The sequence below is a fragment of the Sturnus vulgaris genome, chromosome 10, assembly GCF_052056855.1.
Source record: "Sturnus vulgaris isolate bStuVul1 chromosome 10, bStuVul1.hap1, whole genome shotgun sequence".
In the NCBI taxonomy this organism is placed as follows: domain Eukaryota; kingdom Metazoa; phylum Chordata; class Aves; order Passeriformes; family Sturnidae; genus Sturnus; species Sturnus vulgaris.
In genome coordinates this window covers 8,168,161-8,194,402 of record NC_142252.1, presented here as the reverse complement: position 1 = coordinate 8,194,402, position 26,242 = coordinate 8,168,161, and the positions used below count along the sequence as shown (strand labels likewise).

At 45.2% G+C, this 26,242-nt stretch overlaps 1 protein-coding gene across 2 annotated transcripts in view; it reads left to right on the top strand.

Annotated features, from left to right (window-relative positions):
- The first annotated feature begins 859 nt into the window (after window positions 1-859).
- Window positions 860-26,242, top strand: part of PAX3 (paired box 3) — a 74,232-nt gene continuing 48,849 nt past the window's right edge. For both annotated transcript variants that reach the window (XM_014879511.2, XM_014879509.2), the window contains exons 1-4: window positions 860-944; window positions 1,797-2,032; window positions 3,443-3,572; window positions 4,235-4,369. In XM_014879511.2, coding sequence (XP_014734997.1) covers window positions 860-944; window positions 1,797-2,032; window positions 3,443-3,572; window positions 4,235-4,369 — 586 coding nt within the window. The remainder of the gene's footprint in view (window positions 945-1,796; window positions 2,033-3,442; window positions 3,573-4,234; window positions 4,370-26,242) is intronic.

Here is a 26,242-nt window from a genome sequence, read left to right as displayed (position 1 = left end):
TAAAAGGAAAGAATGAAGGAAGAAGTATTTTTTTCCTTAAAATGAAAAAAGGTTGTGGCCCCCTCCCCGCCGCTGGTGCTTGGGGAGCGGAGCCTGGACAAAAAACGCTTCATGCCAGGCAGGCGGGGGGCTGTCCCGCGGAGTCCCGCAGTGACACGAGGTCCTGAGGGGTGCGATGTCCAGGCCGGCCCGGTTGGTGCTTCCCTCCCGAGGGCTGGGGGCGGCCGTTGGGGTCCGGAGTAGATCCCCATCGCCGGCCCGCCCTTTGCTTGCGGGGGAAAGTGCCCAGCACGGCTCTGCCCGCGGGGTCAGCGCGGAGCCGTGCCGTGTCCTGCAGTGCAGTGCGGTGCGGTGCGGTGCGGTGCCGAGCCGAGCCGAGCCGCGCGGTGCCGGTCCGGTCGCGCCGCCGTCGCTCCGGCCGGGGCGATGCGCGAGAGCCGCCAGCTCGCCCAATCAGCGGGGGCGGCGCGGCCGGGCCGGACGGCGGTGGCCAATCGCGGCGGCGCCGCCGCCGAGCCGCGCCGGGCACGGAGCCGATAAATGCTCCCGGCCCCGCGGCCGCCGCTCCCCGCCGCACCGGGGACAGCGCCGCCGCCCCCCGCCCCGCTGCCCGCCCGCCCTCCCCGCGCCCCGCCGCGCCGCCCGCCGGGGCTCCGGCCCGGCCCCTGCCCTCCCGGTGCGGGGCAGCGCGGGTCACTGACAAAGGGGCAGCGGCGGAGCTGCCTCCTCCCCGCCCCTTCGGCGGCATCCCCCACCCCCTCCGGGACCGCTCCTGATTCGGCGGGGCTCGCTGACAGCGCGGATCTCCCCTAGATCAGGCCCTCACCTGGATATAACCCTGCCGGCCGCTGCCGCCGCGATGACAACTCTGGCCGGAGCTGTCCCCAGGATGATGCGCCCCGGGGCCGGGCAGAACTATCCCCGCAGCGGGTTCCCGCTGGAAGGTAAGGCCTCGCCCGTGCTGCTCCCGGTCGGGAAGGGGATAATCATTCCTTGCTGGGACAAAGCGGCCCCCCCGGCCCGCCAGCACTGGCTCACAGAAGACTCCAGGACAGCCGCCCGGCTTCCCCCTGGGCTGTCAGAGCAGGTTTTGTCTCAGGACGGGCACGGCTCGGACCACTGCAGCCGGTGGCTCCGGCCTCCCACTCTGCCAGCGGCCCGTCCCGGGAGCGGGAGGAACAGACCGGGAGGTCGGCAACGCAGCCGGCCCCGGCTCTCTTAGCGGAGTGAAGGGTGGTGATTTTGGGGAGCCTAAAGTTCGGGCAAAAGTTAAGAAGATAATTAAACTCGAATAAAAGCAATGCGAATCTAAAGGAAGTTTAGAACCACGGGTCGGCACCGGGCCGCTGCGAGTGGCCGCTCTTAATCGAGGTTACGGCGGTGCGGGGGCCCCGCAGTACCGGGGACTACCAGGCCCTGCCAGAGGGAGGACGGGCGGCTGCGGCCGCTCCCACCGCCGGGGACACTGCGGCCTTCCCGCACCGCTTCCCCCTGCTCCGCCGGAGTCAGGCGGGCTCTGAAAGCCGGCTCCGGCTGAGTGCAACAGGTGAAGCCCACGGCCGCCTCCCTGCCCTGCCCTGCCCGCCGGGCCGGCGGCGTCTCCGCGGGAGCTGCGGGCCCCGGGCGTGCGGTGGGGCGGGCGGGGAGAGTTGCCTTATAGAAGAGCAACGACACAAAAACAGTAACAATAACAAAACAGAAGGGGAAAAAAAAAAAAAAAAAAAAAAAGACGCAGCAGGATCCGAAAGAGACGTTAACGCCATTTACCCCCCTGCCTCCCTTCCCTCCTTTTCTAGTCTCTACCCCTCTAGGCCAGGGCAGAGTCAATCAGCTCGGAGGAGTGTTTATCAATGGCAGGCCTTTACCCAACCATATCCGGCACAAGATAGTGGAGATGGCCCACCATGGCATAAGGCCCTGTGTCATCTCCCGACAGCTGCGAGTGTCCCACGGCTGCGTCTCCAAAATTCTCTGCAGGTACCAGGAGACGGGCTCCATCCGGCCGGGGGCCATCGGCGGCAGCAAACCCAAGGTGAGCCCCTCCAGCCCGCACAGAACCGGGCAAACCCCTGTCGCGGTGGCGGGGAGCGAGTTCTGACGGGGACACGGCCCAAGCTGGTCGGCACCGGGGTTTTCAGTCGGGACGGCGGCACCCGGGAGGGCCGGGGGGACCGTGCGAGGCCGGAGATGGGAGCAGACGCTCATGGGGCACAGCACGCCCGCCGTGTCCCCGCCTGTTGCTCTCAAACTTCCCGAGGTTTTAGAAAATATTGTTGGAGTTCTTAGCAATAATATACTTTAAATTAAGGAAATGTTATTTAAAAAAAATCAAACCAACCAAACAACAAAAAAACCCCCCCAACAACCTCAAACGAAAATAAGGCGAAAAGGGCGGTTTTTAAAGCGCTTGGCTTTCCAGAGCCCCGCGTGCCCCACGCTCATTTTTCCCACAGGAGCGCAGGCGGGCTCAGGGCTCTGGACGGACCGGGACGCGATCAGTCCGGTGGTGGAGCTGACCCAGCTCGGCTGGATCAGGCCCCCTCCCCACTGTCGTTTAAAGCGAGACAAAACGACCTGTATTTCTGTCTGTCTCTTTACTGCTCCTTCTCTTACTGTTTACTTTTTCTTTCTGCTCTGGAGCTGCGTGAATTTATAACTACGCCACCGAAAAGTTTGCGCTAACAATAATGGAGACGAATTTTTCCCCCAAGATTAGGTTTTTCCTTCTCTAGCTTATCTTTCCCACTAAAGCAAAGTAAAAGGCTTGAGTTTTTATTGGAAGTTGTTGCTAGATTGCCCCCCGCTTTTGATTCTTCTAAAATAGCTAAACGATGCCCGAAATTTTCCTGTGTTAGGAGTAGATGTAATTTTTAATGAGCGTGCTACTCAAACGAAAGGCTACTGCCAGCCGGGAGATCATTCTTTTTGTTTGATTTTTAGATTTATTTTAAAATCACGAGGCTACCGAAGAAAAATGCCGGTACTCGAACCTATCCGCGTTTTTATTACGCTGGTTTTTGTTCGGGTCTGCAAACTTTGTTCAGCCGAAACTTTACTGACCTGGAGCTTCGTTGCCCGGAGTCCTCCGCTGGTCGCGACCTGGTATTTTCTCGGCCGCACAGCAGCCGGTGCTGCCTAATTCGGGGTTTTCCATGCCGAGGGCTCTGTCCCACCTTCTCGATTACCCCGGAGGATTTTCTGGGACGTTTCGTTTAATGCGAAGTGTGTTCGTGTTTTGCGGCCCGTTATTACTTTGTGTGTCCCCGCTTATTTAGCCTGCCAGCATTCGGGTGTTTTCTATCGGCGTTTCTAAACGGGGCCCCGGTGTCGGCTCTCGCTGACGACGGCGCGGGCGACTCCGACCGCCCCGGGGCTCTGGCGGCGGCAGTCCCGGCTGCCCCGGCCCTACAGACTGTGCCCGCTCGCCTTGTCTTTACTGAAGCAGGTGACGACGCCGGATGTTGAGAAGAAAATTGAGGAATACAAGCGGGAAAACGCGGGCATGTTCAGCTGGGAGATCCGAGACAAGCTGCTGAAGGACGGGGTGTGTGACCGCAACTCGGTGCCGTCAGGTACGAAGCAAGGGGTTCGGAGGGTCCCGGAGGGTCGGGAGCGGCCCGGGGAGGGCAGCGCGGTACCCGGGTGAGCCCTGTCCCCTCGGGATCGGAGCCCCGGGCCGGACCGGTGCCCACGGAGCGGCCGGAGTTAGCACGCGGTGCCTCCGGCGCGTCCCGGGAGGATTCCTGCTCTCGGCGGGGTGTTTTCAATTAAATCGCAACTGCATCCCCCTCCCCTCCTCCTCCCGACGCTTCCCCGCCGTCCCCTCCGGGCTGCTGCCGCGGGAGGGCTCGGGGCTTGCCGGAGAACCGGAGCTGGGGAGCAGGAGGTGGGGAGCCGCTCCCTGTGGCGGCGGGTGGTTTGCGGGATGGGGCGGGGGGCACATGGAGCTGGAGCAGTATTTGTGAGGTGTCCGAGGGTCTTTATCACCCGCCATTTCCTCGGGGGAAAGAAAGATTCTCGGGAATCGCTGTACCCGTACAGGAGTGCGGTGCGGGACCCGTGAAACCCCTGCCGGGACGGGAGAGGGCGGCTGCCTTCCCTAAGTCCCGACCGGCAGTGGCCGAGGGACACAGGCAGTGGCACTGACTGGGGACTTGGCTCCCCGGGCCGGCCCCAGAGCCGCGGGGAGCTGCTGGGGACGAGCCGGTCACAGCTCTGCACTCCCCCCCTGAAGTGAGCTCCATCAGCCGCATCCTGCGGAGCAAGTTTGGGAAAGGCGAGGAAGAGGAGGCTGAGCTGGAAAGAAAAGAGGTGGAGGAAGGCGACAAGAAGGCCAAGCACAGCATTGATGGCATCCTCAGCGAAAGAGGTAAAGTCCTGTTTGCCCCTGTTCTCCGTGGAGCCCTGCGATGGGCCAGGGCCAGTCCCAGGTGCTGGTGGCTGTCACTCCCTGTCTCCCAGAGGTTGTCCTGGGGCCAGCACAGTGGGAGGTGTAGGGCAAGGAGTGAGCCCTGGCAGCCTGGCCGCCACATCCCATCGCGTCCCATTCCCCCACCGGAACGACCCTGCAGTGTGCAGGAATGGTGCAGAGGTTGGAACAAAGATGGGAGTCACTGCTAGTTTGGCTTTCAATAACCAGGGAGCAGGGAGGGCTGGAGCCACCGCAGAGCCCCTGATCACAGCCGTGCAGAGGCTCCTTTCCCAAGCCAAGCGAAACGCTGCAGCTGCATAGAAGGGGTAGTTGCAGCAAAAGGCTGTGGAGCCTCAAGTCTCTGCAGTCTGAACAGGGCAGGGAGACACATGTTTTGGTTTTTTTTGCTCTTAAAACTGCTGGGAAGAGCATGTTTTGGTGTTTGGCCCGGGACTGCGAGGAGGTTGCAACCTGAACAAGGCGGAGGTGAAGGGCTGGTGCGGGGGCACAGCTGCTGCTCCCGTTGAGCCATGCCTGGCTCCCGGCTGGGCCAGGGTGCAGGGGCAGGCAAGGGCCCGGCTGGGCTGCCTCTCTGTGGAAGTTGCTGCCCAGCACATGCACACAGGCACTGGAGAAGGCGAGACAAAAGTACCAAATGAGCTGGTCAAACATTTGTACAACTTTTCCAGCTTTTACAAAGAAGGCCTTCTATACACAATCTACACTTGGAGATGAACTTGGAAAACAAAGAGGGGGGAGTCCATTGAAACTCACACTTTGGCTTTGCACAGACAAAGCTTCAGCTAGCAGCAGCTTGATGTGAACAAAAGAAGGCAACCTTTTTATAATTCAAGGAGAAAAGAAGAGAAAACAGCCCCACAAAAGGCTGAGAAAAGACATTATGGGCTTGCAATGAGGGATGAATTATTCAATGAGCCCCTAATAGCTGATGCTCCACGCAGTTTTATGGACTCTCTATCGTGGAAAAAAAATAGCTGTTTTTAGAGAGAAAATGTTTATAGCATTTCTAGGCATGGGATGCTGGTGCTGTGAAAGGACAACAGAAATCCATTCTTTGACAGTAAGACTTGTCTTTGTTTTGTTGGAACAAACCTCTAAACACTCCTAAAACTTAGTTTTCAACTGTTACTAAAAGTTCCAGGGAAGCCTCATCTTCTGTCTGCCTGTGATTGCAAGGAGGTGTGTAATACAGACATACAGAAGATGCTAACAAAATTAGAGATTTTAAGGTCAGAAGGCACAATTTGATTGTCTGGTTTAGTTGTCCCCATATGATGGGTCCAAAGTTTTCTTCAGCATCTCCTTCTACAGAGGGTTTTTCCAAAAGGGATGTGCACCAAGGGAAAAATAGATAAACTCCGTGCCTTAGTTGTTAAATAACTAGCTTTGCTGCCTTCTTGAATTTCTTGACAGAGATTAGAAACAGAAGATAGTAAGCCTTGATAATATCACTGCTTTATGGAGCAAAGAGTAGTTAATAGAGACAGCAAGAGAAAAAATACCGTTATCAATATAACTCATCCTTCTATTTCTCTTTGAAACAGTCTTCGTGTTCTCTAACTGTCTGCCCTTTAACGTGCAGCTTCTGATTTATTATAAATCAGTGTCTGGGTGCATGGCTACCTCTCACCAGCCCTGAGGAGCCCCAAAACTCTTGCAGGAAAGTCACTGGGGGCTGGTGATGCCGTGCTGCAAGAGGGGCTCACTCGTGCCCCCCAGCAGAGTTGTATGAGGAGGCTGCATTCCACCTCCTCGTCCTACCCTCTCTTTCACTTTCTGGGGATGTGAGTGTCTAACTTTATTTGTTTTGAGTTCAATCAGTAGCAATTTTCCCTTTGATTACATGGAGTAGTGTAGTCCTCTCCTGTCCTAGGCATGCAGGTTTTGCTGGGTGAACGTGACCGGACAGTTCTGTGGAAACGGCAGCTTTTTTAATCCCATCTGTTCTGTGACAGTGGCTGGGAAGGCTTGGCAGTGTGAGGGAGAGTGTGCTCTTCCCCACAGCAACGCCTGCTCCCCCTTCTTAACTAGCAAGCTGTTGCTTAATCTCATTACTGGAGTGGCTGGGATGCTGCAGTGTGAGCGCGCTGCTGCTCCAGAAAACATTTGTTGCCACACTCTGCCCTGCACATGCAGGGGTGTGATACTATAGGGACAACACACCAGTGAGACCATCACAAGAAAAGAATAACCATAGAAGAAGCCCACCACCACTTTCTGTATCTGACCGACAAAAAAAAGTTCTGCTTCAACTCCCATTGCCAGCCAAGGAGCTTTGATTTCACTCCATCTATAAAAACAATCCTGTTCCGTTACTAAAATAACTGGCAGTGTTCCTAAGGATTTTGATGCTGCAGGATCATGTTTGCCAGCACCCACCAGCTTGGCTACAAGGCCTGGTGTGGCAGAGGGTGCCTGCTGGCAGTGCATCTCAGATGCCCTTTCTGACACTCGGGTTGTTTGCGGAATGTCCAAAGGGTATCCATGCGCTGTGCTGCAAAACTCTGGGGTGCTAGCTCAGCACTGAGTGCTCTGTGTTACAGAGGGGAGAGAAGCGTGGGGTTTTGTGCAGTGTGAGGAGTTGTAGCTCTGCTCTTGGGGGCTTGAGGTATCCCAGAGCGTGGGTGCCAGAGAAGGCTGTGGGATAGGTCAGAAAGTGGCTCCTGAGGCTGATCACGAAGCAAAGTCTGGCTTTTCTGCTCGGGAGCACACATTAGTGCTGGACATTTGCTGGCGCTGTCTGAAATTCCCTCCTCGCCATGGGCCTTTGGGTGGCTCAAGGAGTGGCATTTTTTACAAGGACAAGGACAAGAGTTGTAATTTTAATGGTAGCTAATTCAGGATTTAGGGAGTATTTACAGCAGAATGGGATTAGAGAGAATGGAAACATGATATTTTTTAAAAATGTGTGATAAAAAGTGTATCATTGGGATCTCTCCCACCACTTATATGGGTATAGGTAAACCTTTGTATGCCTGGTGTGATTCTCTTTCAGCCTCTCTTCTCGGACACTTACACGTGATTCTCACACTGTTTACAGATGCCACATGTGCAGTCCTGTATGTGCTGTATTTCAGTGTTTCTGCCAGCGTCACCCACAACTCTGATTCTGGGTATATATTGAAAGAAAAGTTGATTGTCAGAGTGTGTATCAGGAGGCTGATAGCTCTATAACAGCATATCTGTATTTCTGCATGCATGATAATTTCTTCTTAAAGGCACAAGCCATAAATAAAGAGAAAGTTTTGTGCCTTTATGTGGCACATCAGGGCTTATTTCTAGCATAACCACTACAGAAGAGGGAGTTGCTTGTACCTTTGGTGGGAGTTATGTGCAGCATGGTTTGCTGACTAATCTGATAACTCCCCCTCCATCAAATAGCTGTTGTTTCCTGGCAGGAACCAGTGGCTTTCAGCGCTGCAGCACTGGGGCAGAGCTGGTCCCCGGGCCCGCTGGGGCGGGGGCTGGGGCCGGGACCCCCCCGCTGGCCTCAAAGGGGGCCTCTGTTCCCAGCCAGGGAATTGGGAATTGGCCCCCGGGCTCTGTCCCGGCCGATCCTCCCCCAGTCATGCGCACCCGTCCAAAAAGGGCCCTACTCATCCCAAGCCTCTACCCTTGGCTGTACTGAGAGCAATTCAGGCTACAGCAGACTAAATTGCCTCCTTTATTTTCTTCTTACTTTCATCTTGGACCAAACCCTTCCCCCTTTCCCTCCCCTTCCTCTTTTCTTTTTTTTCTGTGTGCCTGAGGCTCACATTAATACAATTTCGGCACCACCCCTATTTTAGTGTGTGTATGTGGGGAGTTTGAGGGGGTAGGAAAAAAAAGGACCTTAGCACAAAAGCCCTGCTCAGCAGCTCGAAAGTTCAAGCTGCTGCTGCCTCTCTAGCTGTGTGATGCTTTTCCTGTTTGTGAGTTTTAGGAAACATTTTTGCTTTGTACTGTAATGGAATTAGAGGACAGATGCTGACTGTAAATGGGACACGCGACTACCAGCCCCTAGCTTAAATATTTAGATGCAATGTTACAATTACTGACTTGATGCAGGAGGCTTTGAAGTGGTGGCACATGATCTAAAGGGTAGCTTGAGCTAGATGGGCTGGCAGAAGTTTTGATTAGGGTTGGTCAGTATCATGCAGCCAGTTATTTTTAGATTGCTAAACTAATAAAGATTTTATTAAGGGAGAAGATTAACAAGGAGGCACCAGATATCAGTTTGAGTCATTCATTTCTACATAGTAGACTGTTAGATTAGTGGCTGGAGCATGGGATGAGTCAGATGTTAACGAGTGTCTAACGATTTTGGTTGCAGGGGTTATCCTAGTTTTGCCCCAGTATCAGATGCAGTGGTAGGAGGACTTAGGTGCTTTGTGAAATGCTGTTGTGGGCTGAAAAGCCCAGTTTATTCCTCTGCTCAGTGCTCATGGTAAAGATTCACTTATTGAGTGAGATGTGATGGCTGTGGCTGCAGGCAGTTATCTCCTTGAGCCTGAAATCATGCAGTATTCTATATATTTGGTCACTAGCAGGTTTAGGAAATAAACTCATGTCACTTGAACAGTGTCGTTTCTGGGGCTCTCAGAGCTGACAAGAAAATAGTACTTAATTAACAAAAACTCCCTAGTGAGTCCAGAATTTGGCTCAAGGGAGACAGTGCCAACTATATTTTCTGTCTTATTCCCTTTCTCTTTCTTCATATCTTGATAGTGAGAGTCCAGGCCTGGGCAGAAAAGTCAGGTGTTGCACGAGTGCAGATTGGTGCAGGTGATTCCATGCAAACCCAGCACAGCTTTGTTTCCTCTGCTTGACCCATCATCACTGTGGGGCTCTGAGCCAGGCTTCTGCTTCCAGATTTTGAGATAACAATAATAATAACTGATGACCTCAGCAATGAATAATGACCTCACCATCAAGTGAGAGTGTGATGTCCCAGCATGCTGAGCATTTTTAGGAAGGTGCTAAATGTTTGACTTTAGGCTACTTCAAAGTGGAGTTGGCTCTTCCAGAGCTGCTGGGGGCAGCCCATTCCCTCCTGTCTTGAAGTGGGGGATTTTGAGGAGAGTGCTGATTGTCAGAGTAACTGCAGGCTAATCGTCTGACAAAAGCACCAGTAGTATTTCCAGCTGTGGGAAGAAAGGGTGTTAATCTAGCTGCGACTCTCTGAAGTAATATATATATACACATCATATTCTTGGCTTGAAATCATGATTTTATTAATGGGTTTGAATGTTTTGCCATCTTAGGGACGCTTTATTCAACTTAAGAGTCAGCGCCTGTTCAAGCGAATTGCTGGCATATATCTAGAACAAAGCTGAATGTTATTTTAGCAAATGTCAGGATTGCTTCACACACAGCAGTCGATTAACTTGAATTTGTACCCAAGTTAGCACCTTATTTGGTTGCTTTGAAAATCTTCATCTATTAGACTTAGAGGGTGTCATTCTGGAAAAGCAGAGGCAAGAAACAGTTGGATGATTTTGGTATGCTAGGACTTCCCTGAGAATGTGATTTATGTATTTGGCTTTCCAGATTCTCCTGTGACTGCAGGATCTGTGATGTCAGTAGGAATTTACCATAACAGACATCAGGCTTTTCTTGGAACGAGCTCTGTGATGTGCTGAGGAGCTGCAGCTCTGGGGGAAACCCCCAGGTTTAGGATGTAAGAGGGGTTTACTCCGTTGGGCATCAGACCTGCAGATGCGGGACACGCTGCTGAGTCCCGAGGAGTGCCACTCAAAGAGCCTATTCATGTGTGTAACGCTGCTCACATGGGCTGGGGCACGCAGCAATGCGGCCCAAATTTGTTCTGTTCTGCTGGCAAAAAGTACCCATTGCACAAGGGTGTGACTTTAATCCTGACTGCAACGCCGGCAAAACTCACTGAGGGCAAGGATCTTTGTGTCTCAGTTTACACACAGGTAGCAGTGGGATCAGAAGACAGACAGAGGTTTTAATTAGATAAAAAGCTAATTAGCAATTAATGCTGTAAGTAAAAGCCAATACCGATACAATTCTTAAAACAAATAATTTCGCGTGTCTGATTTTGAACAGCGATTCTCTGTTATATCATGCAAAGACAACACTTTTATCTAACACTTATTTGAGGAACGTTTAGTTTGGTTTGGGTTTACTTATTGATAAGGGTTGGAACAGAGTTTAGGGGGGGAAGCCAATAAAACTGATAGTGATAAATTATCATGAGTCCCCAGAGCTCTGTAATAAAACTGCATTGGGAAATGAAGCAGAACTACAAAGTGCTCTCTGGTTAATTTAAGAAGAAATTGAGTGAAACACAAAGCAATAAATCAGAGCAAGCCAGTCAATGTGAATTTCTCCATGTAAATGTCACTTTAAATCCTATGTAGCAAACATATGTGACCAGAGAAACAACAAAATATAGAAATAAAAATGCAGGATACTTCCAAGTGGTCCCTTAACGCTGAGCTCTCTGGCTAATAAAAATGATGTACAGTAACGTAATTCACCACAAGCCCTTGTTTAGCGTAGTGTGAGTGTGGCATTTCACTTTGCTTGCCCTGGAGTACTCCTGCCCCATGCTGTTAAACTAATTCAGTTTAAATCACTCTGCCTAGAAAAAAAAGTGAAACGTAATGAAATTAAAACTCACTGAGGACACATTAGAGTTAAAGTGTGTCATGTGCTGAGATTATTTAGTTAGGGGAGTTTGATGCAATTGTTGACAGGTCGTTTATTCACCCTAGTAAATAAAGATTCACGAACTATTAAGAATGTGCATATATAACTAGTAAGACAGTAAAAGGCAATTAAGCAGTCAGTTTAATGTCTTATCTTGCTGGTTGCCCTACAGTTGTTTTACAACTAGGAATTAAAATTTGAAAAGAAAGTTTTCAGTGTCCCTGGCCAAATATTGATTAAGTAGTTGTTTGCTGATGCCATTGTGGCACATAAAAAGGCCAGTGGTTCTGCCCCTTGTTGTTCATCTTCCATTGTTGCTGATTCTTAACCTCGGAGATCAAAGGAGGATCATTTCAGTTTATCTGTCTTGGAAAATCCTTCTTTGCTCCTAAACCCGTATGGATTAATGGCCAAATTGTCCTTAATGAGATGTGAAATTTGAATGGAATCCTTATTTTGCATGGTCTGTTGAATGTATACACTGTATGCTCTTACAGTTTTGTGGTTTTTTTTTTTTTCTTTAGCATTACTGGATTTGATTTTGTTTTAATCACTTTTTTTGAGTATACAGTGCATTGGAATTTTACTATTGTAGCAGGTAATATACAACGTATTTAACTGAATTTTACTAAAACTAATTTTGTTGCATGTAATCTTATTGATGAGTGTACCTAAAGGGGAAAAAAAGTTGTCTTTGCATACCAAATCACATAGGAGATAAGTAGTCCGAGGCTGCCAATAAAAGAAAGGGAGCTTGAGAAGCCAGCCCATTCTCCAGACTGGGCTCTCAAAATATAGGGGACACAAACAAGCTTGCTGGTAAAAATTATTTGGTCATTTTCTTCAGTTTGTATTTTATGGATCCTACTTGCCACAGCTAGGATAGTTGGATCGACAAGGCTGCATGAAAAACAAGCAAGAGCCCTTGAGAACAATCAGTTCCTTGTTGCATGGCAGAAAGCTGTATTTATTTCAGAGATAGTGAAATGTATCCCACCACATCCTCAGTAGAAGAGGCTGTGCAATCTGGATGTGTTTTCTTGTCATTATGATATGAGTTTCCATCTGAACTGTGAGGTATGGGAGTTTAGACCCAGGTCCCACTGCATCCACAGGACACAGAAATTTGGCTTCACAAACTGTAGTAAGAAGCCCGGTGAAACCAGAAAGCCTCTCCTGATGCTGCATTGATTTTTAGGTGTGAGGGTGGGTCTGCTCTGCTGTTGTGAAAAACAGCACAGTAGAGGATAAGAAAAAAATTTAAATCATCATTTCTATCTCCCTTTCTTAAATACACTTTTTTTCCCATTCTGTCTGGTTATTGCTGGTTAAAATATCATTCTGTGCATGCTTTGCAAGTACTCAGCTACTTTAGGAGACATTTTGTCCCAGAGCAAGAGCTAACACACTTTGAAAGCATCTTAGATACAAATTTCCTCCAAGTCCATAAACTCAACTTTTTTTATTTCCACAGAGAGTTGTGGTGAGCACAGTGGTATTCATGCTACCTTTTGATTTTTTTAAAATAGATATTTGCCTGGTTGAAGACTTTCTGCCAAACATGATCAACGTTTATATCATGCACAAGCCCATATAAGGACTAGTCTTAAGGGTTTTTATATTTATGATATGCCTCACGTTGGATGTCTGATCTAAAAATGACTATGTAGTAATTTCTTTATCAGATATATCGTCACATAGATCGCTGTGGTTTGAATAGTATGAGGAATAAACTGTCTGTGGCTGACAATTCTGCAAGCAGACAGCTTATTCAGCCCCTGTCATATCTTATTCACCTTACTTAAACGAGCAGGACTGTTCATGCCAATATAATCAGAATCTCTTCCACGTACTAACTCAGAAAAGCAATAGCAACCACAGCTCTTTTGGCAAAATTACTCTGCACTTTGTTAAAAATGTAACCCATCTACCCCCAGCGAGGCAGTAGCACCAACCATACTCAGTGTAACCAAATTGTATTTAGAACTGTTTTCCATCTCTGTTTTTGACTGTGCGAGGGAGGATGGGGATGAGCACGGACAGGCTTTATAGAAACCAGGCTAGCAGAGTAGCAGGGAATGCTTCCACAGAAAATCCGTTTTCAGTGAAGATGGTGTGGCAGGACTTCCTTTTCATTCTGACCTCAGGGCTGGCTGTTTGATCTGGTGTGAAGTGCTGAAGGGTCAGAGTGTGAGGTGGGGGATCTGTGCCCCAGTAAATACTCTGACACCTACCCAGCCCCTCCTGTCAGGCTGAGAAAAAAACTTGCACAGAACTAGCTGGAAGTCAGGACTCAGCTGGTTTCATGAACAGCAAAATAAGTTCTTTTCAGTAGAAAGGTGTTTTAAAAGAAAAAAAAAGGAAGTGGAAATTATTCAGCTAAAGAAAATGGGAAGTGAATACACTGTTTCACAATGAAATTCTGAAAAGCACAGATTTCGAAAAAACCCAAAAATCTCTGGAATTCCGTTTATCAAGGGATAAATCAAGTAACTCCACTGCAGATGGTGTACTGATGCTGTTGTGTGAGTGAACGCTGAAGTAAACTATCAGTATTTACATAGAAGAAGAGATACTTCTATGTATCTATATATCTATTTTCTACAACTACTAGCTAAGGAGTGATGGTTTAAGTGAGCAGTCATCAAATCTTTATGGTGGGATGTTATAGATGGAGATGTACAAAATTTTTCTGTAGAATTTTAACACATGTGGTGCAGAGAGAGGCGCCGTGTGTACCTCCCTTGCTGCGTGTGGTGGCTATTCCCAGTATGGTATATGACTTCACTGTGCTCTTTGTCTGTGGAACTGGAAAATAATAGAAGAAAACATTCAGGAATCTATTTAGAAGATTATACAATAGATGTCACAGTTAGGAAAAAGCCCTGTGGGTTCATCCCTGCTTTAGCACAGTTGATTTGACCTGCTCTCTTTTAAATCAACAGGCTCAAGCAAAAATGCTCAAATATTTGGCAGCTACATAGAAAACCACACAAACCCCTGTTGCTTTAGTACCCACAATTTGTTTTCCAACAAATACAGTGTTGTCTTTTGAAAACCTCTTAAAACTAACTGCTTGTCCACCTCTTCTGAACAGCACTGGGACTGGCATGAGCTGCATGTTGTGTGCACTGGGGCAGGGACTGAAGCAGCCAGAGGCATTGCAGGGTCTCAGCATGCTCACATGTCCTGGTGAAAATGCAAAATGGCTGCATACAGCAGACATATTTCAAATCTTTTCGTTATTTCCATCTCTATGTTTTAAAAGTTTCTTGAGACCAAATTATGTCGACATTTACATCAGAACAGTCCTGTGCTCTCACTAGGGCTGTGCAGGTTACTTAGCATTGAATTTGGTCCTGCATGACAGTTTAATCACGTTCCAGATTTGCGGGAACAACTCCACTTTCTCATACTTAGCAAGACCTTATAGTGCTAAACATCTATTTTTGCTGGTAAAGAGGAGACCTGATACAGTCAGTAAGCATAGCTAAAATGCTGCAAGCAGAGCAAATTAAAAAAAGCTGCTTTAGAGAGTGGCACTTAATTTTTCTAACATATGATTTAGCAAAAAAAAAAAAAAAAAGAGCAAACAACTCCCCCCCGGCTCTCTGCTGTAAGGAGCTCTGTAACCAATCTGCTCCATCAGTCCTGGCAGGGTAGGAGGCAGTGCTGCTCGCTCCCTCTGATTTCTGGCTCCTCCCTGGCTGAAGGGTATCAGGAGGGGAGGCACACTCTGTCCCCATATACAGCATTCCTGTCCTCAACCTTTGGTCCTAATCAGCAGCAAATGAAATTTTTGGAAGGACACCATGTAATTTGAATGGTTGTCAAAACTTATACTATGATGGGTGTAAAGAGAGTTTGTCCCCAGGCTGTAAGAGGTTACTTGGCCAAGGAAGAACTTAAATCAGAATTCAGTGTTACTGTGCTTCTCTTGTATTGGCAGTTGAAAAGATGGAGTGATGACTGATGACATAAATATTTCTGTTAATATGACATCAGAAACAGACTTGTCAGCCCTGGAAGAGTAAATCAGAGACAGAAATTTAAAGTGAATATTAAAAAAATTCTAACGACTGCTAGTATCAGAATCTTCGTAATGATAGTTATAAATTAAAAATAAAACACCCTAGAAAAGGGTTATGAGAGGGAAAAGAAGATCCTCCATGTGATCAAAAACTGTAGGAGGGACTCACCTGCTCCTATTCTTAGTGTTAGCATGCAGAAAGGTGACCTTTATTAAAGCAATAGGCACCTGGTGCTGGATGTTTGGCTGCTGGTTAGCACGGGGACCTATGGAACGGTGGGATTCCCAGGATGGCCAAGGGGAACTCCTTTGGATGCACTTCTGTGCTGCTCCTCCTGTTTTAGCCTGGCGGGTTTTGTGGAGTGCCATGCCCTTAGGGTGCCTCGGGCCCCTTTTCAGGGCCGGATCCTTTGGTTGAAAGACCCATTGTGCTTCCCTGAGTGCGAGCTCCAAGCAATGAGCAGAGTCCTTGGGATTCAGGGCTGGGTGCAGGGCTGGCTGCCAGCCCAGCTGGGAGCTGGGGCTGCTCTGCTCCCAGCGCAGGCAGCTCCTCGCTCTGCCCTTTCCTTCTGCGAGGCTTGCAAGTGATTGTTTTATATTCACTGTGAGGTTTAAAGCTTCCACAGGAGCGTTGTGCTCCCGAGGTGGGGACAGGGGGGTCTCAGCTGTGCTGTGTAGGTGGTGCTTTGCACTTGGTGACATTCAGCCGCTGGAGTGGATCCCTGTGATTTGGGCTGAAGGGTTTTCTGCCACCCTTGCACAGCTGGAGCTGCTTTGCTGCTGTGGAAAAGGGGCTGCCCAGGGCATCTTTCCACAGGCTTTAACTTTCTTCTGACTGGGCTGTGGTGAGTGTGGTTCTGCATCTTTGAATTGGGTTAAGGATCTTTTTTGATATCTCTTTTGAGTAGGAAGGAGTGATCTTGGTGAAAAATATGTTTATAAGTAAGTAATACCCCTATACGAACAAACAAGAAAAACGTGGTTACGGCACAATCGGTGCTGGAAGAGTTGGCTTTAGTTTGAAGGGGAACTGGTTGGAGTAGGTACAATTTGTTCTGTGTTTCTTGCAGTGATTTCTGCATTGCTTGTGCCTCGAGCCACTGAGATAGGACTGCTTGCTCCTCCTTCCCAGTTACTGGTCTCTGCTGCTCCTCTGTGGTTAAATTTTCTCCTCGTATCTATGGTGGCTTTTTCTTTCTGGTTTGTTTTTTTTTTTTTTTAAGAAATGGGACCAATGATATGTTCCTCCCTCAATGCTATTTCCAAATGTCTGGTGTCCAGGAATCAAAAGTGTTCCATAGGTTCAGCTGTCATCATTCATCTGCTGAAACTGCAAATCCAGATGGATTGATACTTCAGAATGAATGTTTGTGGCTAGATAGGATTGCAGCCTGTCCTTGGAAGAGTTCTTGGGCTTTCAACATTTAGGTTTGCAGCGTTGGGGAACACCAGGATTATTTGTAGAGGAGTCAGTGGGTACCCTCTGGTCCAGTGGCCCATGGAATGACCCCTTAACTCATCAGCTGCAGCAAGCCGTGGCACAGAGCAGCAGGGATGTGCCTTGGTGAAGTGATAAAGACTCTGCACCTTTACTCTTAGTAGATTTATTACTATATTTTTAAAGCTAAAGCAGATCAGTAGCTGGTGTGGTCTGGGATTAAATCCATGAATCTAGAGGTATTACCTCAATTTACACTGAGGCTCTGAGCCAACATGTATTTACTGCAGTACAGCTGTAATTGATGTATATTTTTTTCTGGTTTTGCTGAGTCTCCCATGAATACCCTGCAATTCTCTCGAAAATGTGGTGTGAAAAATCTATTCAACGATACATACAAATAATCATTGGTTCTCAGAAAGTGCTTCAAATCTGTGCTTGAAATTTATTTGGTTGTGACTGAGCACCCAGGTCTTGCACTGATTTCTCTTTTACAGCTGCTCTTGCATTCACTAAAAATGTGTATTTCCTGGATAACTGTTAAAACTTTTTTCCCCCTTCTTTTTATAGTATACTTATTTTTTACTATTGTACTTGCTAAAACAGAAATATGTACTGAGCAGAAAAAGGAGACAAAAATCATGCTTTAAACATTCTTTAGTTGTACATGGCCAGTATTTATAGTTTAAAACTGTAGATTTCCATAATTATGCAAGAGAATGCATTTCCAAGTGGTGAGATTTTGTTACACAAGGAGAGTTGAGCTACTTTGGTTTAATTTTAAACTTTTATTAGATGAAATCTGTAATTTATATTATAAGCCTTCTTCCTGACAAAGAGAAATAGTCCAGCAACTTGGACATGAAGTTATGAGCTAAAAAACAGGGAGCCAGTTGCAATTGATAGATTGGCTTAAACTTGTCAACAGGTCTTAAAAAAGAAAAGTTTTTAGATTTAGAACTGCAGTACAACTTGCAGTAAGGCAAGATTTGATTTCTAGAGTTGGCAAAACAAATATTTTTTACTGATTTCTAAAATTTCGAGGAAAATTATATTGTTATTCCTTGAACAGTAAATTTAAGAGTTTGGTTTTGTATGTTTTTCTTCCTTCTTAGCACCACTAATTCCTCTAATTAATAGTGTCAAGCATGTGAGATTGCTCATAAATCTGAAAAAAGGCCTATTGAATTTAATAGCAAGACTTGCATTGTCTTTAATGAAATTTGGTCAGACCTAAACAGAAAGGGTTTTTCCCTGTCTCTCTCTTTGTTTTTTCTTTTTTTTTCCCCCCCTCCTCTCCTTTCCTTGAGGCAGAAAAAGTTTTGAGTTTTTCTGAGGAAACTGAGGAATTCTAGCATTCCTGGGCATGAGAGGAGAATACTGATTAGAATCAGGCAGAGAGCAAGCAGGTGCTGAGCATGTTCATTGCTTAACCCCCTGCCCTGCTCCTGCATCCCTGCCTGACCCAGAGCTCAGACCTTGCAAGTTGCCAGATGTTGGAGATGTTTTCAGTAGGGTGATTATTCACCAGGTCTCGTCTAAAACCCAGGAGCTCCTACAATGGCTGTGTTTCATGTTTAAAGCCGGGCTGGGTAAGCCATTGGAGACAGTGTTGAGGGAAAATACTGTATTTCTGGGAACGAGAGCTGGCTGCTCTGTGCTATCCCTTTGCAAAAAGTAATGCAAAGAACTAACAAGCAGAGTAGATTGCTTGAAGGGGAGAAAGCTGTAAATTTTTTTTTATAATGAACAAAAAAAAGATTTTATGGGTTAGAAACAGTGCACCCTAAAAGAGGTGTGTTTAAAAGTTAAAGCTTGAAAGCTTTTGTCTGGAGAATAATGCACTTGGGGTAAAGAGCAGCACAATGGAAGTCTTTTCTTCCAGTTATGTATGGACGAGCATCAGTCAGCCAAGGAAGAACTTCAAAGGCCAATGTGAAAACTTGCTAGGCTCTTTCTTTCCTGACAGGTTCTTCTTGAGGTAAGATGGGGAGAGCTGTTTGTGCTAGGAGCTCTGCTCCTGTAACAGGGGAGGTAATAAATTATGTGCAAACTGAGGTGCAGCCTCAACTATCTCTGTCTCCAGTTGATTTGCCTTTTTGGAAGTTACTAAACCATCCCATTTCATGAGTCTTTTATTGCTTATTCATAAAGAGGTCTCAAATTCCACTTCTGCCTTGCTGGAAAGGCACCATGCCAGATGGAGGGGGAAGATGTTCCATTTCTCTGCCTCCAAAAATACTCATTATTCATAGGCTGTAATTTGCGTTTAAGGTGGAAAAACAGCCCCAATGTGTTTTAATATAAGTGGTCCAAGGGTATAATTGCTGTGCATTAAAACAGCAACCAAACTTCATGCCTGCAAGTATGTATGGGGAGTGTCAAGGTTGGTAAAGGAGATGCTCCTCTGATACAGGAATGAAAAACTCCAAATTGCATCCAGAGAAATCTCTTAAACTTGACCTTGTATAATAATTTAATTTTACGAATTTTAAAATACTTTATTTTGGTTAGAAATTTATTTATGCTAAATACTGCAATCTAGAGTAATTTATCTCATTGTAAAACGGATTTAAGGAACAGTTTTAGTGTTACCTGTGAGGCTGTGCTCTGGAGGCTTTGCTTTAGAGGATTGTGTGTGTCACATCAGTCTTTGCTAAAGGCAGAGACAGAACAAGGAAACCAGATGATGTCTGATGGAGAAAGCAGCTCTGTTGAGCTCCCAGGAGCACAAAGCAGAGTGGTCTGTGCTGCAAGCCCAAACAGAGCTGATGCTCATGCTGATGCACACTGCTATTCACTTTCTGGGGGGTGGGGTAGGGAAGGCCAGGCCCCTTTTGCAGCAAAAGAAACCCAGCATCTTGTCTGTAGTGTTTGAGAAATGCTGGCACAGGTGAGTGGGCAAGCCCTGTGCCAGCCTGTGGCCATGAACAGTGTGTGAGCCTCGGTGAGCCAAGCAAAGCTCTGTGAGCAGAGTGCTGGCTGTCCTTTCTCAGGAAGTTTGCAGCAGTTTTTCTGAGGTTCAGGGAAGGGCCACGTAGGATGTTCTTCAAGTGTTTGTGGTGCAAGCCTGGATTTGGGACTTCACTGCTGCAAAGACGAGGCTGTGGGATTTGTGTGTGCTTTCTCTGTGTTCCTATCCTGATCATCCAGCTCTGCCAGACTCAACATTTGAGTCCCTTTCCATGACAGCCCTCGTTCATTTAGCTATGCATTAGGCAGGGAAGAAGAACCAGTAATTATGAGCAAGCTGGCAATACTGTGTTCCAATAACTGTTTCATGGTGTGTTTGAGCTGATGGCTGCAAGAGTGGAAAATCAGCCTTTGGGATGATGTGGAAGATCTCTGTTTGCATGCTCTGTCTCTTGGCTCGAGCCTGCTGTACGTGCTCAGGCATCCTCAGCTTCAGTCAGGCTGTTTGAAGGAAATGGGGTTTCTCTGAGGGTTAGGCTCAAAATAAATTATTTGCCCACAGCAGCAGCAGTTGTGATATTCCATTGCATGACTTATCTAGACACAGTCTATGGGCTGCTTTGAAGCCATCAGTGAAAGGTGACAGAAAAGCCAGATTAGTGTTGGCTGGCTTAAATTTTCTGTCTAAGTGTTTGCACACATACTGAGAAAAAAATTCTTTAAGTGAAAAAAAGACAGGTTCCCCGTGCATTAGTGATTTCAGGTGAGTTCAGCTTCAACTGCTGAGAAAATTTCATTTAGCAAAGCAAAGGGGTGTTTCACACAATGAAGACGTGCAGTTGTGGGAAATGATCATTGGAAACAATGGTACTTTATAATAAATTTCAAATGTGCAATCCTGCAACCAATCATATTTTTTTTCTTTTTTTTTTTTTTTTTTGACTTTCAGCATAACTCAATGTGATCTAACTCCCTGAAAATCAAGTCTATGAACATTCATTTACAATGAATTTTATCTTTCATTTCAGGAAAAAGGGTGAAAGAATAAATAGGATTTAGAGCTGAAAATGAGACAATAGACCTGAATGTGGTAGAGTGTTGTCAGCAGGATTTTAGTTTTTCAAAAGTAAGGGGAAGAGGAGCATTTTGGATTTTTGTTGTGCTGTGGGCTGACAGTCTTAGACCACTAGTAGAAATCAAGTAATAGTCCTTGTTTTGCATCAGCTGTACAGAGCTTAAAACATACTTGGGAAATGAAAGAATTTTGTTCCTGCTTTCTTGGAACAATTTTAGATGCTTGCAATATGAATGGAACATTTTAAACCATGATAATGTCTCTGTAGTCCCATCTCCAAAGTGCTTGTTTTTATAAAATAATAAATGTCCTTTGTCTTCCCTGCTGGAAAAGTTCTAGATAAATTCAGAGTGTTATTTTTACCCTATTCCTTTTCCAAATTTAAAGCAGTCTCTGTTTGCTAGAGATTGAGATGGGGAAAGTTTAAGGACTGGGAGAAATTCTTATTTTACTGCCACTTTTCATCAGACGTTCATCAGTCATGGAGTGCCACAGGCACTTGTAGAATGAGTCTTTACAGGTATCAAAATAGAATACAAACTTGAAAATTTGTCTGACAAGTTTCTGTTACACAAATATTTAGATAAATTCGTATTTATCTGTCTCTGCCCTTGATTGCATGGGGAGGAGAGCTGGGTAAAGAGCTCAGCACCAGGTTCAGTACATGTAGATTCAGCCATTATCTCCTTTTTCCTGTATATTTATGTAGTTGCTGTGTATCCCTGGTTCTAATTTTAGTAAAAGAACAATTTTAAATCTCCTTTTGTTTATTTTGATGGGTTACAAAGAGTAAACCAACATAATCTACTGTCTTAATGACTCTTGTGGCACAAGCAATAATGGACTGAGGAAGTACAAATTTGAAATTACTAATTCGTACTTTCAAATTTGTGCTTTTAGATTTTCCAAAAAAAAAGTCAGGAAATAGTGCTACAGTATAGAATATGTTTTTAGATCAGAGCCTGGATCTGGCATCAAATTAGAGTGGTTCCTTTGCTGAAGTTCCTTGATTTCCAGGAATGTAAGAGGATCTCAGCCTGGCTAATGGATCATTTTTAGTTTGAATAACTGAGGACTCTTTCTGGGCAAGGGCATGTAGGATGTACTGCCAGATATTGGATTATTTGTGTTGTGAGGTCAAATTATTTTTCTAATTTTCCTTTGGGGATAATAGTTGCTCTTAATAGTGAATCTCGTTCTATTTAATAGTATAAAACAAGTTTTGGAATAAACAATAGTGTATTTTGGGGGAAAATGGAAAGATTTCTGGTCCCTTTTAATACAGCTTCTGTAATAAGGTGGTAAAGCACACTTCAGTGTAATGTACGTGCCCATTGATATCAGTCTCCTGAACGTATTGTTAAGGAATATTGCAGATTTTGAGAAATGATGCTCAGTAACTTCTGCTTGTTCTGTGTGTGTGCCACGTTTCACACACATTGTGCAGATACACATAAGCTAGGTCTGACCAGGCACATCGTGCAGCCAGAAGAAATTTATGTACTTGGTACAAAGGATGAGTTTGTAACTATTTAAAGAAAGCTGTACCTCTTTTTATTAGTAAAAGAATGCAAATGGAGGATTTTATGCATATTAAGAAACATTAATTTTACTGCTGAGAGGGCTTGCTGTCAACACCCATTAAAGTCTCCAAGATAAAATAAAAATAAAACAAACAGAGCAACAAACAACCCCCTCCAACCCTTGAATTTCATACAAAACCAATCCTCCGAATATGCTCTGTGTGGCAGATAATTTAGTAAAGTAGGCTATATCCTCAAGACATTCCTTTGGCACCCCTCCATGTGAGCACTGCTCATATCCTCTGAGTTACTTTGTGCTATTGTCTTTCTAAATACTCTTTGGAGGTTGTGCTGCTCGGGAGATCTCAGAACAGTTTTTTTCTGCTGGGAAGATACGAGTCCATTGGACATGAAACTCTGTCAAAACATGGCAATTATGGCAACATTTTGTTCTAAAGAAAACAAAAGGAAGAATTCAGGCTACATAAAATCACTCTTTCCAGCATTCGGCAGAACTAAATATTTTTGTTCGTTAATTTAAAAATTTTGTTTGTAATTTTACAAATTTTATTCTTAGAAAATGAAGATTAAAGATTTTGTCTCTGTTTTGAGGCAAAATGAATATATTTAAAAATAAATTTCCTCTGCAATTTTCTACCGTTAAGACATAGTCAGATTTCTCTTAACCAGCAGGAAAACAAATACTGAGATACTCAAGTTCTTTGGGGACAGTTTCTCACTCTATGAAGTGTCCCTTGGAGGGCTGGCTGAGCAGAAGTGTCAGGAGCAATATTTTCCCTTTTCTTTGCGCAGCAGGCAGCCGTGGTTTGCACAGGTCGGGCAGCCCGTGGGATGTGCAGAAGCTGGCGGGGTCTCGGGGGAAGCCAAGGAGAGATTTTGGTGCTGCCGGGTCCCTGAGAGCAGGGAGAGCAACACCAGGGCCGGCAGGAGGGACCCGGAGCATCAGCTCCGACTGCTCCCGATAAAAGAGCCCGGCACAGCAAACTGTGGGAGCACTCACTTGCACCAGAGCAGATTTTCCCCACCCGTGCAGTGTTAGTGTTGAGCAAATTTGGTTTGCACTTAGCTCGGAAAGAAGCGATCTGTGCAATAACTGTAATTTTTTTCCGGTTTGTTTTGCGGAGTTTTATTAATTTAAAATCATAGGAGCTGTTGAGGGAAATAGCAGACAACTTAGCAGCAAAGCAGTTAATTAAAACTGTGCAGTGGTTTGAAATAGAGACATGAATATTAAATCTTTTAAAGCTGCTTGACGTATAAGCTGAGTTTGATTGGGGTTGCTTCTTTCTCTCTCTCCCTTTTACATTCCTTCATTTTTTCATTCTTTTGTCCACTTGACACACAGCCTCTCTAAAGTGGTTTTGCAGAAACTGTTGGCATGATCCCTGAACAGTTTTTCCGTGGAGTAAATTGCTCCCCCAATGTATGGCCTGACTTTTAATTAAAAGATTTGTCTACGCTGTTTCAAAGAGATGAAGAAATATCTATTGGTGTGAAGGCGTGGGTGGAAAGATGGTCTGGTGCTGACAGTACTGAGCACCTCTGTGGCTTTTGGATGGTGGGGATAAAAAGGTTTGTGGGAAAAAGGATGCGGAGGTTTTTTTTTGCTTTTGGAAGATTTCTGGGGCTGCCAGAAGTTTTCAGTGGGGTTATACTCAGTGCCTTTGAAATTTAAATACAGGTTGAGAAAAGAGTTTTGTTTATTAACTCAAGTTATGGGGGCTGTCAGTCTTCTGCAGGGGGGAAAAAAGGGAAAGAAAGGTGTAACTTTAAGCACACACTGATTTGTTCTTATTACATAACAAAAGTCTATTTCTTTATCATGTTATCATTCAGTTAATAAAAATTAGCTACAATAACAGCATCAAGTTAGAAACCCCTCAAAGTCCAGGGGATTTTCTTTCACAATGAACATGAATACTGTTCAGAAATACAAACAGTCAAAGGATAACTTTAGGTCTGAAAGAGAAACCTGGCAAGGGTAATTGAATAAGCCTGGATCTCCTGAATATGTCATGGTGAGTGCAGTCAACATGTCATAATTAGGTTTATTGAGGGCCATTCCAACAATCTGCTTCTATTCTTCCTGCCTTATTGTCCACAGCTAGGCAAATAGCCAGGGGACAAAAGGAATCAAGTGCTGACAAAACATGAAAGAGGAAAAAGATTTAGCTGCTTTTATCAAAGAAACTGAGAAGGACTTTGTGTAAATAAAGTAAGTAACTGGCCATCCTGCATTTAGGCAATGCCGTTTTCATTAGAATTAATTCTTGACATATTGGAAGGGTTCCAAGGGAAGGATTTCTACTTCTGACAAGTTTAATTTGTAAATTAAAAACAGTTGGTTAAACATGAGCTGCCATCAACAAAACTTAACTAAAGCCATACATGGTCAAGTCCTAAGCAGGTGAAAAAGAGAATTACTTTGAAAACAAATATTTCCCAATATTATGCAAATTCTTATTACTTCATAAAAAATGTTTTCTATTGAGACCTTTAGCAGAGAGCTGTTTGGGAATCTTCTTTGGATCCTGATTATTTTGCTATTTAAATCCTGTTAGCTTGCACAGTACTTGATGCTTGCTATTTATGGTGGATAAGAAAAAGTTGACCTCAAGGTTTTGGGATCTGCTGGGGTCTAATAGTGGGAAAAAAAAGTAGATCTTATGTAAAATGCCTGTGCTTTGGGTAATAAGTAGAAAAGAGCTTTTCAGGTGGGTTTCTCCTGCCTGTCCTTCAACTCTTCAAATGATGGTGATTCAAATGATGGTTTTGTTTGGGCACAGGGACAAATGAATTATTCTCTGGATTCATACATGGTAGTTTGATTAAGACCATCTCAGCACTGCCATCCTTGTCTGGGAGCTGCTCCTGGAGAATCCTCCTTTTACTGAACTCAATGTGAGATTCTTGCTGCCTCAGTGGGAGTAGGATTTGTCCCTCTGGGCTGAGCACGGGACAGATTATATCAGAGCATGTGCTTTGGGGCCATACCAGTGGTCTTTTAAGATTAAAGAATTAACATATGGCCACATTTTCCTTCTCTTGTACAGCTTTTAATTTTCCTTTAAGAAAATTAGCTTGTGTTGTATGTGTGAAAACTGGACACCCCTGTTCTGTAACTGTCTCAAGTGTTTGTTTTCTGTTTGTCACAGAACATTTCCAGACCAAAAACCTCCAAACCCTTTTGTTAATTTAGTCTTAAGGTTAAGCAATGTAGTATGAAACTTTAATGGAAAAAAAAATTAAACACACATTTTTCTGATCTTTAGAATGTCTTGAAATTAAATAGGAAGACTGAAATTTATGAAATAAAAATTCAATACAGAAAATTTCATAAAATGTGTCCAAAGTCTTTGGGTGCTTCCTAGGACTCTGTGCAGTTAGAGCTAGCAGCTCCAGGAGAGAAGCTGTCCTGTAGAGGAGCTGGAAAACTGGAAAGCTTCTGTGATTTTAAGATTTTTCTTTTTGTTTATTTCTTTACAAAAAAAGAAAGAAAGAAGAAAAGCCAATCTTGGTTTCATTGATCTTCTGTCCAGAAACATCCTGGGCTCTTAAAGACAAGCTAAAAGTTTTGATAAAATGTCTGGCAGCAGGTAGGGCTTGGGCAGGAGATGAAGGAGGATGTGCCCATCTGCATCAGGCTCTGCATCAACTCCAGGAATGGTGGCACTCTTAGTAGCAAAGAGCAGATTGTCTGACTTTTGGGACTGTATTTCCACCCACTGGACATAGATTACTTTCAGTCAATTCCCTGAAGATAAGATCTGAAGATAAGATTAGATAGTGATTATTAAACTCTAAAGTATTATGGTTTATTTTTTCAGTTTATTTTTTGTGTGTTTTTTAAATTTTTTTTTGTTTAGTAGCAGTAATAAACCCACTACCAATATTAAATTACTTTGCATAGGATTTACTACTGAAGTTGCAGATAATAAAAAAAGCTGCATAATCAGACTATCAAGCATGGTGGTGAAGCTATTTAAATGAAAACCAAAACCAGAAACAATATTAAAAATGACAAAAAGCAGAGAATAGCTGAATCCAGTTATCACAAAACAGTCTTGTGGTGTTCATCACAAAATTTTCAGGAAAATATTGTGCAGGAGCATGCATGCCCCAGGCAGTGCTGGAAGGACAGCTAATTGTAGGG